Source organism: Zalophus californianus, chromosome 7 (genome assembly GCF_009762305.2).
Source record: "Zalophus californianus isolate mZalCal1 chromosome 7, mZalCal1.pri.v2, whole genome shotgun sequence".
NCBI lineage: Eukaryota > Metazoa > Chordata > Mammalia > Carnivora > Otariidae > Zalophus > Zalophus californianus.
This window is the reverse complement of record NC_045601.1, coordinates 40,639,348-40,657,868: the sequence shown is the minus strand read 5'-3', so window position 1 is coordinate 40,657,868 and position 18,521 is coordinate 40,639,348. Positions and strand designations below refer to the sequence as shown.

At 37.7% G+C, this 18,521-nt stretch overlaps 1 protein-coding gene across 11 annotated transcripts in view; it reads left to right on the top strand.

Annotated features, from left to right (window-relative positions):
- PKIB (cAMP-dependent protein kinase inhibitor beta) overlaps positions 1-18,521 on the top strand; it is a 142,761-nt gene that overhangs the window by 95,838 nt on the left and 28,402 nt on the right. For 9 of the 11 annotated variants that reach the window (XM_027602619.1, XM_027602624.1, XM_027602626.1 and 6 more), the window contains one exon: positions 6,041-6,108. The exons of the other annotated variants lie outside the window; for them this stretch is intronic. Coding sequence is in view for 2 of the 9 variants with exons in the window: in XM_027602623.1 (XP_027458424.1) it covers positions 6,041-6,108 (68 nt within the window). In the remaining 7 variants the exon portion in view is untranslated. The remainder of the gene's footprint in view (positions 1-6,040; positions 6,109-18,521) is intronic. 11 annotated transcript variants of the gene reach the window in all.

The following is an 18,521-nucleotide window of genomic DNA, read 5'->3' as shown; positions in this document are numbered from 1 at the left end:
CTGGAATTTTGATGTCCTTGGGTAACTACAGTGTACATTCTGCGGCCTAAAGCTAGGGAGAAAATACTTTTTTTTTTTAAGAAAAATCTTAAGAAAAAGCTCATATAGTTAATGTCATCGGTCTGAAGTGGATAGTGCTGGACAGTGGAATGACGAACAGAAATCTCTGGTCTGACGGCTCCCTAAAAAATGTCCTGCTGGGTGGGTGGCAGTGGCCAGGTGGGGAGGAAAAACTACCTAAGAGTGTGGCACACAATGCTGCCTGAATATTCTGGAATGCTGGTGATCTTCCAGTAATTGGAAAGCATCTGGCAAGTGGTACAGATTCCCAGACTCGTAGATGTCACAGTTGACTTGCCTGTTGCCAACCTTGTATTAATTTCAAAGCATAAATTTAGATCCAATGTGAATTAAATTTAGATCCAAAGTGAAACTGAGGTCCACTGCGTCTTTGAATGTAACTTAATAAAAGTTGGGGAGGAGGCTTTTGTTTCATTTGGTCATTTCCAAACATCAGCCTCCTAGAAAGGATGAGAACAGTAGCAAAACTTCTGCTTCCACTCCCTTTACTCCTCTCATCTCGTTCCTTCCTCTACTGTGAGAATAAGGAAAAGAGAAAATGGTATACATACCTGTTGCTTGTTCTTTTCTGTCTTGGGATTCTGGACATTTAAATGGAAACTAAAGCACGATTGAGACCTGACTTGTTCAGAACCCTGATTAATGCTTTTCTATTTCAAGAAATGCTTGCTTTAATTTTTCATGAGAACTTTAAACGGATTTAAGAAGTATAGCCTACATCAAATTCCTTTTAAATTTGTTTATCTTCTTGGATTAAGGTTAGTTCTGTTATTCCATGATTTCAAATCATTACCCTTACCCTTCTCTTATTAAGAGAAGAACAAACTTTTTTTTTTGCCTTTGCTGATTACTGCTTCTTCTTCCTGCCTTCTGGGAGAACACCTGTTACTCAGTTTTTGACACATTGATCTCTCTGAGCCTGAGATTCTATCAATTCTCATCTTTTCAACTATATTCTACACAAAATTGCTGAAATTTCCATTTTCTGAAAACTGAAATTTCAGTTTTCTCCTCTTGCCTGAGTCCCAGGCTCATAGTTCCAGTGACTTACCATTCACGTCCCCTGGGCTCCGCTGGGACCATTTAAATGTCACCAGCTCTCCTCCTCACCTGTTATTTTGTTAGTGGTTCCACTCTCCTAGTTCCCCAAACATAAAACCTTGGAATTGTTTCAGCTCACTGCTTTCCTTCATTCACTATAGCTATCCCCACGTTCCACGGATTTTTCCATTTTGAAATGTTTTTTAGACTCATCTGTATCAGTTAAGAGATCAGTTTGCCAGTTATCACAAAGAGCCAAACTAGCTAGATTAAACACAATGTAAATGTAGTTTTGTGTTGTGTACAGCTCAGGTTGCTGGTACAGGGGTGGAAGAGAGGCATGGCCATGTTAGGAGTGCAGGCTCCTTCCATTGTGTTGCTTTGTCATCCCCAAAGTCTTGATTGTCCTAGTCTGCTTGATTAACGATGGCTCAGCCCCACAGGTACAGACCAATGTTCAAAAAGGGGACAAGAGGAGGCAGAAGCCACATTCCCCTCTCTTTCAGGGTATAACCTAGAAATGAAATACATTACTTCTTCTCAGAGCCCATCTTTAAATGGCAAAATCCAGTTGCATGGCCTTATCTAGCACCATGGGAGGCTTGGTTATATGGTCCTTAGCTGTGTGCCCAGCTAAACTTCCTATTTCTACAGAAGACAAGGAGAAGAACTTTGGGAGCCAACCAGCAGCATCTGCTACACCTTCCTTACTCCAATTCTATTGTCTTTACCTTTTGGCGGGTCTTTATTGCCCATTGCCAAGATTACTTTTGGTGACTTTTAGCTGGGTTTACTGATGGCTCATTATCAAGCCACCCATTCTTTCTTTAAAGAGCCACTTCCCCTCCCCCCTTGTTTAACCTTTGCTCTTAACCTTCAAAGCTCTTTGTAATCTGGTCCTATTCTACCTGTTTCTAATCTTTTTTTCAAAGTTCATTGATTCATTTATTTATCCAGTAAATATGGGTTGAGTGCCTACTCTGTGTCAATCACGGAGTCATTTATTTTCCTTAAACTGGTGCTGTGGATGGAAACATCTTCATGAACGTACATACTTGCTAATGTCACAATGATTCATTTGTTTGAAGCTTGTTTTCACCATTGTCATGCTTGAGAGGTTAAATACATTTTAAGAACAGCCTTTTGAAATGAGGTCTTGCGGTCGAAGTGGTTAGTTTGCTTTTAGGAATCAGATGGTGTTCACTTGACACTTTTCAACTTTCAGGTTTTTATGCATTTTAGAACTATGATTTACTTTTAAAAAACAAAATGAAAATAGAATGCTTATTGAAGCAGCTATAATTAGGTTTAGTAGCTCATAGAAATTGTAAAATTTCTCAAATGCAAGCATGAACTGAAGATCACCTCATGTGTTACAGTTGTCCAGTTGCTTCTTTGTTCCCAAACACAGTAACCTCATGCTTAGTCCTGCAGACTGAGGTGTGAAGATGTATATCACAGAACACACCTTGTTTGGACTTTGTCCTCCAGACTGCATTTTCTTCTTTTTCTATAATCCTAGGTAATAGAGACCTACATTTACTTAATACAACTAATCTGATGTTATTTTTATATTTAGTTCTTTATTCTTTCAGAGAAGATGCTGGACCAGGTCCAGGTCTAGGGCAAGGTATGTGAAGCTGAGTTACAAATACAGGGTCAAATCTTTATTTAGATTTTTGATGTTTTTTTTTTTTCATCATAAAGTTTCATCATAGAGTTTTTAATTAGTTTTAGTCACTAATTTTGATTTTTTTAAAAAATTGCATTAAATGTTATTTATCTTGATTTCTGAGGATTCAGGGACCTCCTGAAATCTCGTGTTTGAAGTACGCTGGATCCTTCTTCTTTATGTAAATTATTTGTATATCGACATGGCTGGCTGCTTGAGTCATTAAAACTTTCAAGTGAGGATATATATATTTCAAAGAGAAAATAAATACTCATTATTTTACCAAACACTAGAAGCAAAAATTATCTTAAATGCCATCAGATCATCATAGTTTAAGTATTTACATTTACAACTGAGATCAAATCAGGATACACAGGGAAACCACTCCATGAAAACAAGGCAGGGGTATTAAATGGGAGGATGAACAAGTGGCCAGTTGGAGTAATTTTAGCTGCTTTATTACATTCTGTCTTGAAATGGCTGCTCTTGTTCCCATCTCTAGCCTGGTAGCCTCATCTCTAATGGCAGAGTGGTTATGTCATTTTCAGACTACATCTTCAGAGGAGGAGGAGAGGAGGCAAGAGGAGAGAGTGGGTAGAGCCTGGGAGCTGCTTTAACCAGAGCAGTTCTGCCTGTATGTGTCTTACATATTGGCCATCTGCTAAAGAGTTCATTTGGAAAAAAAAATATTTAAAAAATAGTTTGAGAATCACTGGACTAGATGATTCACAATTCTGAGTGTACCTGTAGTTCTGATATGATGGATTTCTGCTGACCTACCCACACCTTGATCTGCTACTCTTTTGTCAGGCATGCAACAAACACCCTTTGGTGAGACTGCCTTGAATATCTCCTAGCCTTCATGTATAACACTGTGTTTTCTCTAGATTTAATAGTAGTTCTAAGAGAGGTAGGAGAGAGAATTAGACCTTGTGCAATAGCAATGTCCTATAGATTGTGCATCCTATACTGAAGTTCAGGAAGAACATAGTCGAATACCTGGTTATATTATTTTTATTTCATTTTAAAATTTCTGTTAATGTATCTAATATATATTTATTTATAATATAACATATAACTTATATTAGTCTATTAGTAGAGTGATACTTATAATTTATAAATAGTAATATTCATAAATAGGAGATGTATACTCAAAACAATTTTGTTGTTGTTAGGGGCGTGCCGCTGTTCTTGAAAACTTTTCAGAAATTACTGCTCTTTTGTTAGTAAAATTGTTGATAGTTGATAACTAAGGATAAGTGGAGACTCTCCCAGTCTCTTAATCTTTAGCATATCCCTCGTAAGTCTAAATTTTGATGGGTGTGAGTTATCAAAAATATGTATGGAATATTATTTTCAAAGTCCATCCCATAAGTATACTTGGACATAACGTAAGCTGCAAAGAGGTAGAGAGGGAAAAATAATTATGTCAGCATACTATTTCTTTTTTTGTTTCTTGGTTCTATTACAATGGGCAAAAATAGTGGAAATTCATAAAATGAAAACACTAATTTGGTAAAGGTATACAATAGGGATTTTTTTAAAACATGCATTTGAAAGACACAAATAACAATGTTTAGTTTTATCAAACTGACTTTAAATTGGGTTCCTGTTTGCAGTTTCTACTAGATCTTTGCCAAGAGCTGTATGCAGATGTTTGAAAAAAAATTAGTACTACAAAAGTATGTTTTTGTAATCTTGCTTTTAGGGGTGAATATTTACATTATATTACATAAATTTTGAAGCTTATAAATTTTTATTTTATTACAACTTCCCCCATGATCGTGTTTTCATTTATTTTTCTCTTCCTCTTCTCAGTTCCTTGTATTTGGCCTGAACAAATTAGACTCAATGGAAGGAAAATAGTCCCAGATACAGAGTGAGAGGAACAGTGCAAACCATAAGGGAAGCTGGGTACAGAAACGAGGTTAAAAGATGTCCATTTTGGATTTTAAAATTCTTTCACAGTGATAAAGTATGCATTCAGGCAGTGCTGAGTCTGAAAAATACCTCATGCACCTTGACATTCAACAGATATTTATTTTATTTCTCCTACCATGTACAAAATGTTGTGCAAGAGGAATGAGTCACAGCCAATGTCCTCAAAAGGCTTTGAAAATTGTGTGAGGTGGAGATGGGAAGACAGTAATCAGAAATTTATAAGTTCAATAATGGAGATACACCAGTGTTCAGAGCACAGGGGAGGGAATGTACTAGCCCGAGGGGCATAGAAGTCTTCTGGGAAAGGGGTGCCCAAGTTAACCCTGAATGGATAAATACATGCTAGCCAGGGGATAAGGAGGGGATCGAGGTCAAAGAACTTCAGTCACAGGGGCAATATAAATAAGGCCAAGGGGTGCCATTAACTGGGTATGACCTCAGAACTTTAGGATTAATGCAGGCTGGGCATGGGTGAAAATGAAGGGTCAACTCCTGGAGGGCACCATACATGCTATAAAAGGGCTTAGACTTGATCCTGTAGGTGATGGGAAGGCTGTGAAGGATTAACTATACAATGACTGTGAGCACATTTACTTTGAAATAATTCCATCTGACATCTGAGTAAAGAATGGAGTTGCAGGAAGCAAGAATGCTTACAAGAAGAGTCATTTAGGATGTTGTTGCAATAGTCCAAGAAGAGTACTAACACCTGTTATTTGAAATGAGGGCCTTTTGACTTTTAACAGAAAATTTTTTTAGATGAATTTTCTTTTTTTTTAAGATTTTATTTATTTTTTTGAGAGAGAGAGAATGAGAGATAGAGAGCACGAGAGGGAAGAGGGTCAGAGGGAGAAGCAGACACCCTGCTGAGCAGAGAGCCAGATGCAGGACTCGATCCCCGGACTCCAGGATCATGACCTGAGCCGAAGGCAGCCGCTTAACCAATTGAGCCACCCAGGCGCCCTTAACAGAAAATTTTATTGTAGAATTGGAGGTTTTGCTTTTCTTAAGAAAGTCGAGTCATGGTATTTACCAGTTGTAACTCTGTAAAAACAAAATGATTAAAATTTGTTAATCTAAGGGTGTCTGGGTGGCTCAGTCGGTTAAGTGTATGCCTTCGGCTCAGGTCATGATCCCAGGCTCCCTGCTCAGTGTGGAGCCTGCTTCTCCCTCTGCCCCTCCCCCTGCTCATGCTCTCTCTCTCAAATAAATAAAATCTTTCAAAAAAATAAATAAAATTTGTTAATCTAACTGAATTTATTCCTTTTCTGGTTCTTAATAGCTTTTTTTTTTATTAATTTACAGGAAAGAAAGTTTATCAGAATTTCTTCCTAAACCTCTTAGAAATAACAGCATATTTTAATCAGAGACTTGTAAGTATCCTTTTTTCTTTATTTAGAAAATTAGATATTGATTTTATGGAAAAATTGGCTCCTTCAGGAATACACTTGACAGGATATAGCTATACAATCTGAATTGGCATGCAAAATTTGAGTGAGAGTAAAACACACAGAAAATCACCTCTCAAAAAACAAAACAAAGAAACCAAAACCTCGGTCAGAAAACTGTCATCAAATCTATCTACACCTAGTGAACGTTTGACTTAAATTTTTTGGCAATTTTTATTTCTTGATGTCATTTTCATTACTTTTTCCCCTTTGTGAAAATATCTGTGTGTCCACATATTTTAGGAAGTCTGTAACATCAATGAGAAGGAAGAGGAAAAGGGTAGGGTGTGAACCCAGGAAAGGGAAGAATTTGTATTCTGTTAAAAGTTACATGGCTTCGGACGAGTTTGTATTTTCCAATTATACTTTCAGTGAAATTTTTTACAAAATCAAAGCTAGGTCTCATAATAGCTAAGCTTCAGTCAGTTTCATCATATTTTTGAAATGTCTTTTACTCTGCTAGATCCAAAACTGGCCAACTCAGAAACAGGGAATCAGGGAGACCCTTCCTGCTTCGATTTAGCAAGAAGTCAAGACAAGCACATCTTTTTACAAGCATGTATTTTATCAGATAAGTTGAGAAGACTCAATGAGAAGAAGAAGAAAAAAGCTTTGTCCTAAAAGTGTATCTGTAGCAACAGCATTTAATATTTTATTCCCTGAAAGACATTTGAAATCTAATGTAGTCCTATTTAGCACTAAGACAAATAGTTGTCATACTGAGTTGAAGAGCAGAGTCTAGAGCCCATGGAGTGAAGGGAGATTAATGAAGAAGTCAGATAACTAAGGTCTGGAGCTGATGGGTTCTTCACTAGGTGGTAAGAGCTTAGCATACTTCTGGGCTTCTCAACTGTAAATACTTGTGTTTGAAGATTGTTGACTAGAATTGATGACTACCTTAGATCATTTTATGATTCTAGGATATCCCTGAAACTTTGTTGCTTAGTAGTTCATAGTCATTTTATCTTGGGTAATCTATGATTATTATAATGGAATTAACACTTGTGTAGTAGCTAATAAAACCAAACAACAGGAACTAAGACCTATTTCTTGCTTGCTTCATCAGATAAGATCTCAGCAAATTGTTTAATTAAAAGGTGTACTGAAATTTTAATTACACACTCTATCACAATATAGGTGGTTTCCTAGCTACGTGACATTAATTTTTAGTTCCAATGCATCCATATTTGAATCTTGTGTGTTTGAGCAAGTTACCTGAATTCTTTAATGCTTCAATTTATCAATAAAATGAAGTTAAAAATGCTTATATTGTAGGCTTGTATGGGGATTAAGTGAAATGATGAAACAATACAATATAAATAATAATACTGAAACTACTGCAATCAAAATTTCCTATCTTTACTATATTGTTTCACAGACTTTGAGGTTTTGCCCACATAATGATTTCATTTGTCCGTGTATATAAACTATTTATAAAATCACTGAGAGAATTGTGAGAATGGAGATTTTTGGCCACATTCCCAGATATTTTTAAAGAGCATCTCAGATAATTCACATGAAAATGACCTACATAACAGGCTACTCTTTGAGAAACACAAATTTTCTTTTAAAAATGAGCCTCAAAGTGGTTGATTTATCAAATCACAAGGGAACTTTGTACAAAATACATATTCCTAGGGCACCATCTTGGAGATTCCAATTTGGCAGATCTGGAGCAAGGCTTTGCAATTTGTGTTTTAAACAAGTTGCCATGCTGATTTTGATTTTTGCAAACCACTGCTCTACAGCCTCACCATATCTCTGCCTTTTAATTAATAAAGCTTATGGCTGTGCTTCCCATAAGTAGATGAGGGGACATCCTTATTTGTCAGTGCTTCAGCTAGTCCAGTTCAAGTTCCAGGGGTGAAGGAATGAGCTTGGATATCTGCATTTATGTACATTAACCAGATTGGCAGTCTTCTCTGCCTTGGTTGGGTAACTGCTTTAAGTAAATCAAGTCAAGGCCATAAATTGTGGAACCCCTGAGTGAGAAAGGACTGTTGGAGACCATCTAGTTTAAACCCTTTGTTTCACAGAGGAGGAAAATGAGTCTCAGAGGTCTGATAAAGGCCACAGGACAAGACCAGAACTAACTTTTGAATTTCTGTTCCCAGCTCAGTTCCATTTCCATTGCAGTTGGTTGACTTTGATTCTGCCATTTCAATAACATGCAACCTGTGAAACCAGCTACTCTTGTGCTGGCTGTAGGCTTCCCAGCAGGCATAGAAAGTGCTGTATGAGTCAGCTTTCCTACTTAACTGTTCAGCTGTCTGAAAGTAACAGCTTCTTCCTCCCCATCTCTAATTCTCTATCTTGAACAACAAAGAGGCAGGAAGGCCACTGAGGGACTGAAGATACTCCCCAGGAGAGGCAGCCTCTTCCAGCAGGGGCACCATCTTCTCAGTTACCTTCCTGATTCTTTATCTTAGCCAGAGTCATCTGCTTTTTCTCCAACTATCTCTGGATGGCAAAGCCATCATTGCTTTTGTCTGTCATTTTACTCTTGCATCATTGCTTTTGTCTTTCATTTACTCTTGCATCATTTCTCTTAGCATTCTTTACATCATGTTAGTTGCCCCTTTAGCTCTGGAGTGCCATTAAGTTCAACAGATATTAAATACTACTGTGTCCCAAGAACAGTCTTGGGTACCAGAGATGTAAAATGAAGCTAGCATGGTCCTAGTTTCAGAAGAGTTTACAGTGTCATGGGGAAGGAGATAAGTATAACAAATCTGCAGGAGTGCTTGAGAGTGTTACAGTAGCCATGGCTACCATGTCAGGAGAATCAAAGAAATATTGGGAAAGGAAGTGACATCAGTCTGTTTCGAGTGAAAAAATCATAACCCATAGGATAAGTTTGCAACCTTTTGCAACCACATGAAGTGAATGTTTCTAAGGTTTAATGAAGAGAGCTAATGCAATCAGAGATGAATAAGGTGGGTGTTGGCATGATGGTGAGAAAGGGACACTGTAACGTGTAGCAGGAGACCTGGGTCTTCTACTCACACTACCAACCCCAACCTATGTGACTTGTGCCAATCCAGTGAGACTCTTTAGGCCCCACTTGAGTGCTCACTCAGTTCATTCAAATAATGAAATTCAAGTTATAGGCTGTCCTACATTTCTGAGATACAGTCAGGTGGAGGAAAAGTACCTCCCAAATGAAGTGCTATCTGAGCCAAAGCCTCAGTTTTGAGTAGGTATTGATTGGGTGAAGAGAAGCTTTGGAAGGAGAATGCTCCAGCCAGGAGGAACTGCATCCATCCATTGGCCTGTGTCTGGGGGTGAAGGGAGTATTTCTGAGAACTACAAATCCTCAGTGGGGAGCAGTTTCTCTCAGCTGCTGGACCACATGGGAGGAGAAGCAAGAGGAAAGGCTGGGATATAAGCAGAATGTAGATCATACAGGGTGTTGTTAGTCATGCTAAGGAACTGGGCGACTTTTTCTTGGCTTAAGGAGAAGGGTCGAAGAGCTGAGATTTAAGATTTGTGTGGCTGAATTTAAGAACGGAAGAGGAAAAGAAAACTGAAGCAGGATAAACAGTGAAGGGGATAATCCAATCTGGAGATGTGGTGACCTTAACTAGGTTAGTAAAAAAGTGAACAGAGCAGTAGTTGGTCCATCAACTAAAGAGCTATTTAGAGAATAGAGTTTATATGACTTGATGATCATGGAGGTGAGGGAAAAGGATGCCTGCTAGGCTTCTGACCTGTGCAACTGGGTGGATTTTAGTGCTGTTCATGGAGAAAGAAACCCAGGAGGTGGAACCGGTTTCAAAAGGAATTCGAGAATCTCTAACATGAGGGGAAGAAACCAGCCGATCCGTCCCGGGGCTCTTCATACTAACTGGCCTTCCACATGCTGAGAATATCACACACATTGTCACACTTAGTCTTCTCAGCTGTGGGAGGTAGTATTCTGTGCTCAAAAGATGTGAAAGCTGAGGCTCAGAGAGCTTAATGCCTTGTATAAGGTCCCTTAGCTAATAAGTAGTGGAGCCAAAAGTTCAGACCAGAGCCAAACCAGGTGTATTTCATTCTAAAGCAGGCACAACTTCTATTTTATCACTCCCTTTTCCCTTTGAGTCTGATACGTGTAATTCTGTGAAAATAGGTCACTTGTAGAACACAAATAACTTTAGACCTTATGGATTGTTAAATTGAAGGCATAAACTCTACCTTCTTACTGGTCATTATCTCTCACCTGGGATACTGCAATTGTCTCCAAACTCATCTCTTGAATACACTCTTCTTTTCCAATCTGTGCCAAAGTGATCTTTTTGAAGTTCAATTTTGATCATCATGCTATTGCTTCAAAAATGTCGATGACTTTCCATTGCTGTTAGGATAGAACAAATCCTTAACATGCCCCAATGATGTAGACCCTGTTAACTGATCCACTTCATCTTGTGCCATTTTCCACCTTCTTCTCTGTGCTTAGGCCACACTGGCCTTCCCTCAGCTTCTGAAATGTGCTATGTTCTTCTCCTCTGCGTGAAATACTCTCCTTCTGCCTCTCTATCAACCAGCTAGCTCCTTTTCTTAATATCTCAGCTCATCTTGTCAATGAATCAGGTTCTGATACACTCAAAAAACAAACTATTTTTTCACCTAAGACCACAGTTTGTATTTATACATGGATTTGTGTTCATTATTTTTTTCTCATTAGATTCCATGAAAGTAGTTCTATAACTGTTTTGCCAAGCATATAATTGGCACTCAATAGATATTTTCCAAGCAAATTAATAAATTTATAAAAGAGCGAATGTGATTCTGGATTAGTTAACTTATATTTGATTATTTATTTGGTATATTATTATTTAGAATTCAAAAAAGAACATTTTCTTTATCCCCATAAAATAAGCTAGTTCCAGTTATATACAACATTGTTTTTTAATATCTTAATGATATAGTATTTCCCCTGGTATTATATTATAATTGTTTTTCCCTTTCTGAAGTCAATGTTCTTTTGCACGATAAATGAAGCTAATTCCAACAGCATAGTGGTAATTACTGAATTGACATTTTTTGGATTAAACCAATTAAACCAAAGCAATTAAAACTTGGAAATGGCAACTATAAAAGAACAATATGTCATCATTCAGTGTACCAATGAAGAATGGAAATGTGTTACAATTAGTTTGTAAATGTCACATCTTTATTGCACTTGCTAATTAAATGAGACTTTTCCATCCCAAGCTTGCTGAAAATAATTTGGAATTTTCAGGAGTGACATTTTACTTTTTTCACACAAGAATGATTCTTTGCCACATGACGATCATAGTCTAACAAATAAGGCTTGGATAAGGCCTAGTGAAGAATGCCACTAATGTGAGCCCTTGGCCCTCAAGTGGTGGTGGGCTTTCAGGGCTCAAAATAGGCTACCAGGACTCAGACTGAACAAATGATTGGCCTGGATTGGGGTGGAATCTAGCATAAGAGATTTTTGCAATCTATTCTACGGATAACATTGCTGAGACCCCCCGGAACTGTCTATGAACATTGGCTATGATTATCTAGCCTTTCAATCTCGGAGAGCCAACTGAAAGGATTAGATTACATGAGCTCAACAAAGTTCTTTAGCTTGAATAGCCTGTAATTCTAGATGGTGGAAGGGGTGAATTAAAGGTAGGTGGAAGAAAGCTTACATTTGAGAGATTAAAGTTCCAGTTGTTACAGGAGACAGGTTGTTGGCCACTAGGACGACGATTTATTATATAGTCCAGCATTTACCAACATGGGGATCCTGGTCTCCTAGGATTCTACAGAATTATTAGAGGGGTCCACAAACCATGTATGCATATGTGTCTAAATAAATACTGTCATATACCATATATATTACCATTTTCCAAATGTATATAGATTGTTGTTATAAAAATGAGAATTTGTTGCTTTGAAATATTTATTTCATAGTACCTTTTCATCTGTTATGTATTTTCTCAGTCAGATATCTAAATTCTTCAATCCTTGAGGCATCATTTTCCATTAAATCTCAATGAACAAGTTGTATCTGCCATACTACAGGATGTACAAACCATTTTTTCCCCACACCTACTATTTCTGAGAATCTTCAGATTCCAGGACTCCATCCTGAGTGCTACCTTCACTTTTCTCATCTGATGCTCTGGTCTTTCTTTCTTTTTTTTTTTTTTAAGATTTTATTTATTTATTTGAGAGAGAGAGAGAATGAGAGATAGAGAGCACGAGAGGGAAGAGGGTCAGAGAGAGAAGCAAACTCCTTGCTGAGCAGGGAGCCCGATGCAGGGCTCGATCCCGGGACTCCAGGATCATGACCTGAGCCGAAGGCAGTCGCCTAACCAACTGAGCCACCCAGGCGCCCTGCTCTGGTCTTTCTGATCACCACTTTCTGCTGTTTCCTACAACTTTTTTGATGCTGCTGCAACTCTCTCTAGTTGAAATCAGACTAGGATTGTCCTCAGGGTCCTCTCTTTGTTGCCCAAAGCAAAGATATCATTAAGATGGTTGTGGTGCATAGTAAACTTTACCCAAGACTGGAGGATAATATGTGAGAATTATAGTGCAGAGATGGGAAACATAGCATTAGATATTCAACATCATTTACTACTAGAGTCCATTAATTATGCCCATTTATGGAGGGGGTCCCTACTGGTTGGCTGTGTCCTTAGTGTCCAGCCTTGTTTCAGGTTTCTACCCTCCTTCCACAGGCAAAGTTGCTTCAATATTGTCTTGCCTCCCTGGACCCTAGGCTAGAATCCCTCTCCCTGCACATAAAGAAATCAGTACATGTTGTGATTTTACATCCTAGAAGTTGTTATGCAATTCAGAGCCCAGTGAATACAACTTTAAAATTACAACAATAAGTAACTGTTATTGTCTGAATATTATCATTCCCAAGTAGTAGTATTTAATGAGCCTCTACCCCAACAATCTACTCCCAAGCAAGAGGGCTCTCCCATCAAAGGGGTGAATGATTATTTTCACAAAGCCTTAGAAGAACATAGATTGACTTCTAAACACGGCACATGGTCAGGATATGGACATGTCTTTCCCTAAGAGACTTTAGAATCAGAAACCTTCCCCTAAGCACTTGAAGGCATGACCTTCCTAGAAAGGGGTAGCAAAAGGTCTGCCTTCCTCTCCCACACACACCCAAAGGCTTGGTCTTTTCCTATTGCAAATTACATCCACCATGTCCATAGGTGATCTGATGTTTACAAAATGGTTTTATCCTTGAGAAAATTAGAAACCATCATTATTGTGGGATAAATACCGGCCCAGATGTCCAGTGACATGCTGTCTAGACTTGATTCTGAAATTAATGAGATCTCTGTCATAGCAGCAATCTGGTCTCCTTTTTCTCATCTTTGAAATCAGGATTCCTTTCTTGTTAATTTAATTTTTTTTATTATTTGCTGATGATTAAAGCTCCTTCTAGCTCCAAAACTCTCAGATATCTCCAAGTTACTTATGGAATGTCTATTGTTTTGTTTTTCTCTTGACTGTTTTCAGTAGCATTGATTAGTTTGGCTTTGCATCAACTCTATGAAATTGTAAAATAGGGGTCATCTCAGTGGCTTAGTCAGTTAAGCGTCTGCCTTCGGCTCAGATCCTGATCCTAGGGTCCTGGAATTGAGCCCCACATCAGGCTCCCTGCTCTGCTCCCTCTGCCTCTCTCCCTGCTCATGCTGTCTCTCTCTCTCTCTCTCAAATAAATAAAGTCTTAAAAAAAAAAGACATTGTAAAATAGGAAAAAAAAACTGGATTAGGTGTGCTATGGTCAAGGTCAGATAGACATTTGAGTGCCTTGTGCAAATCTTACATCTCAATTTTTAAAATTAGCCTATTGAAATATTTCTATATATCCTTAAAAGCAGAAAACACACTTATTAATTTTCACTCAGCTACTGAACTTCACAGGTCATTAAAAAGTGTTATGAAAAATTAGTCACTTGCTCCCAGTTATAGATGGTGATAGAATTAGGGGTTGAATCATATGTTTCCATCATGACCCTTAATTTTAAAAATGAGAGTTACCACTAAAATAATTTAAAGGAAGAGACTGTGTCAGAGTGCAGATAATATTTTAAAAATGCAATTTTAAGAAGACCAAAAATTCTATTTACAGTTATAATTACTACTATGTATCTGAGAAACAAAGATGAGAATATCTCAACATATGTTTCCCAGGTAAATCCCGAGGCAAATTACAGAAGGTATTAAAAGAAGAAGAAGATTCTTAGACTCCAAAGAGTTTACTGCATGCATTAACTAGCGGCAAAATGGCCACTCAACTTGGCCTCAGTTGAGTAAGTGCCTATGGAAAAAAAATACTCAGTGAAAATATTCTGTTATGACTGGGCTAGCTTAAATTAAAAACACATCAAAGAAACATGATGTTTTCAGACTACAGAAAGCCTTCTGATAAAGAATTTACTGGGAAACAGGTTTTGAATTTTAATTTTGGCAATTAATATTTTAAAATGTGAAGACTAGGGGTGCCTGGGTCAAATAAATAAATAAAATCTTTAAAATAAAATAAAATAAAATAAAAAGATAAAATATGAAGACTATGTAAGTTAACAGAAGATAGGCAGCTCTGCTTTCCCTCCATGTCTCATGGATGATTTGCTGGGGAAAGTCACACACACAGGTAAGCAAAAAAAAAAAAAAAAAAAAACATGAACATCTATTGTTTTCATTATTTCCTAACAGGGCTTCTGAAAATGCCAGAATATGCTTCTGAAAATGCCAGAATATTCCTCTCCACACAATGTGAGGCATGATTATTGTCACTGTCCTGCAGTCCCCAACATGCAAGGCTTCATGGTTTTCAGAAACCTTACTACTCCAGGGTGGAGTATGTAGCTTAGAACTTGAGTCATCTCTTCTGAGACTAAAAGACCCAGGGACAGTCTCCTGGTGACACAAGAGTGACTTGAACAAGAACATTCCTCATTCAAATGAAACAAGAGCTATCGTGTACATAGTGATTAGTTTTTCTTTAAGCTCACACTTTTTAGTACAAGTAAAATATATTTTTAGTAAAGTTATTCCATCTAGCTCAAAAAATTCCAAATTTTGAGGTTATTGCAATAAATGCATTTAGTCCACAGGTCTTAAAAGTGAAACAAATTGGTTTATAAATGCTTAGAATATGGTTTTTTTTAATTTTTTTTTTAGAGATTTTATTTATTTGACAGAGACACACAGTGAGAGAGGGAACACAAGCAGGGGGAGTGGGAGAGGGAGAAGCAGGCTTCCTGCTGAGCAGGGAGCCCGATGTGGGACTCGATTCCAGGACCCTGGGATCATGACCTGAGCCGAAGGCAGATGCTTAACGACTGAGCCACCCAGGCGCCCTAGAATATGGTTTAATGACTACTTTCCTCTTTAGTTTCTGGTTATTTTTGATGAGTGATTAGGAAGTTTAGTGGGTTTCAGCAGAATTGTGTGAAGCTAAGAGGAGTGAAAGTGGTGACAGCTAAAAGCTACTTAATTAAAGAAAACTCTAAAGATCTAGGTTCTACTGTCCTCACTGCAAATGGAAAATGAAGGGATTTACTCATCGAGGAAACATAACAAGACAGGGTCAAGGGAAACTGAGGCTGAAAGAGGTTGAGGAATCTGCCCGATGTTATGTAATTGGTGCTGCTAAAAACACAGATGCAGCTCCAACCTCCTTGCCCCAACCTTAAACATGGGCAGAAGACAAAATGCTGATAATTCAGGAAAGTCTTTCCCCCATCTTTCCCAAATAACACTTCTTTTCTATTAGCTAATTTGCAGAAGTGCCACCATTAACGATTTGCTTCTTTGGTCTAAGACTTTGGAGTTTTTCTTGTAGGGAACCACACGTACAACATATTTCTGTGAATGAATAAGTGAAGGAGTAAGTGCCTATGTTTTGCTAAATGTGTTTTAATGTAATCATGTAATGTTTGTTTCCCTTACTTCACTGTCTTCATATATTCATTCTCAGTATTTGTCCTCTTACAAACAGCTGTTTTACATTCATCACATCTCAAAAGATTGTTTCTGATTTTTTAATTCAAAAGATGCACATCTATACATGATGCTCTCCAAATATTAGTTGAATTAAGTGAAATCTTCTTCAACCTTGCCTTTTCCTTAGTCCATTTTTTTTTACAATCTATTTGAAAGACCCAAAGATATCTTGATCAATATCATCCAGAATGTTCTGGTCCCTCAGGCTGACTTTCTAAGGTAAACAAGCTTTGGTGAGCAATTGTTTCTGCTATATCTAATGTATCCATGTTTCCATGCTTCCATCCTCCTTGGCTTCCCCTGCTAGTGAAGATATTTAGAACTGTCTATAGATACACTAATTTTCAGATTATTGCAAATGAGTCAGCTTTTTAGTATTTTCTTCAGTTATTTTAATTATGATGGATTTGGGGGAATTTTTCTATACCAAAATTCTTCAGCATCCTTGATCAAATGTCAAAGGATAACAATGAGAAATCTGATGTGAAATTGGGGTGCCTGGGTGGCTCAGTTGGTTAAGTGTCTGCATCTGGCCCCAGTCATGATCCCAGAGTCCTGGGATTGAGTCCTGCACTGGGATCTTCACTCAGTAAGGAGTCTGCTTCTCCCTCTGCTCTGCCACTCCCCCTGCTTGTGCTCTCTCTCTCTCTCAAATAAATAAATAAAATCTTAAAAAAAAAAAGAAATCTAATGTGAAATGGATCAGGGTGGCAGGTTGATTTGAAATGTCTTTCTTGGTTCAGAAATATTGCCAGGCCTAGAGTATAAATGTACTAATACTTGAAATGCCAAAGAGTGCTTTTAGGTTTGATAACATAAGCTTCCTATCTGCTCAGACAGGATCTACAGATGATGTGGATTGCAAAATCAGATTGATGTGAGGTTCATTTGGAAAGCACTCATTGAACAACCACTATCCACTGTCCACATGTAGAACCTATTTGTTCTTGCCTCCCAGGAGGTAGGGTCTTCTAAGGGGTAAAACAAGTCACCCACACAGAACTTTTCATGAAAAATATATTAAACTTATTTAGAGGTGGACTTGAGGGTTGACTGTTAGAGTGAATGGTGAAAAAGTCCAGGGGATGACTGATAGAGCCTGATAGAGCAGCTATGGAAAAAGTTAATTTTGGGATTAATTTAATTTTTAATCTACTACAAGAAAATTTGCAATAACCTTGGAAATTAGATGAATACATCTCTAAGGTTGTGCATGTGCGTTGGTATACTTTGCTAAAACAACCATTCTTTGGGGTGATACATGCTGTTAGACCCTGAAGCCCAAAAATTTATGGACTTATATTTGTTTGTGGGATTTTTTTTCAATGCATTATTCGAGAATCTGATCTCAAACCTTTACTCCAATTCAGTCATTCCCAAATTTGTGTGACAACATGAATCTCCTTGGGTGCTTATAATGAACATGGTGTCAAACTCACTGAATTGGAGGCTGTGGTTTGTATTGTTAACAGACTACCCGGGTGAGCCTTATAAGCAGGCAAATTTGGGAAGCTCTAGTTCATCTGGGACAAGATTAATTTTAAGTAAATAGGCTTTTTACCATACCCTTGCCCCGTCTCTTCCTCTATCTATTTTTCTCCCTCTCCCCTGTCAAGACTTAAAAAAAAAAAAAAATCTTAGGAAGAGCTCATTTGCTTTAAATTTACTTTTAGTCTCTGGGCTGGCATAAGTGAGATACAGTTTTCCCAGAGACCTATTTTTTGGTCGTCTTTTTTCCACAATTTAATCAAGTGTTAAGGTGAAAAATCTGCTTCTTCTCTGTGAAGTGGCTCATAAGACAGAAAAGGAATTAATTTATACTGCCTGGTGTCAGGATGCATTATGATTATGTTGGCAAAGCTATAAAAAGAAAGTATCCAAAGCTTATTAAAAAATTCCAAAGAGGTCCCTGTCAGGGCAGATGGATGAAACAGAGTGCCTAATCATTTAGTATCTACCGAGCTAAAGGATCTTCGAGCCAAGGTGTATATAGGTGGGGCAGCTTGGAGAAGGTCATCAAATCATAGTTATAGTTTTCAAGGGGAAAGTTCAGTATTTTACAGTAAGATGCATATTTATTTGTCTTACTGTATAAAAATGACTAAAAAGCCTGGTAAATACATTGCAATCAATGGTCAGTTACCCCCAGGAAGTCTAATAGTGGATTTCCTTTGTTGCATTCATTGGGGCCTCCTCTCCTTTGTAATCAGAAAATGTCTTTCCACAAAATGCAAACTAGAACCACAAAGATGGAATACAGGAAAAATAAACAAATAAACAAATAGTCTAAAATTACCCCCCCAAAAAAGTTTTATGGTCTTTACATAAAAGTTTATATATATATTTTTAAA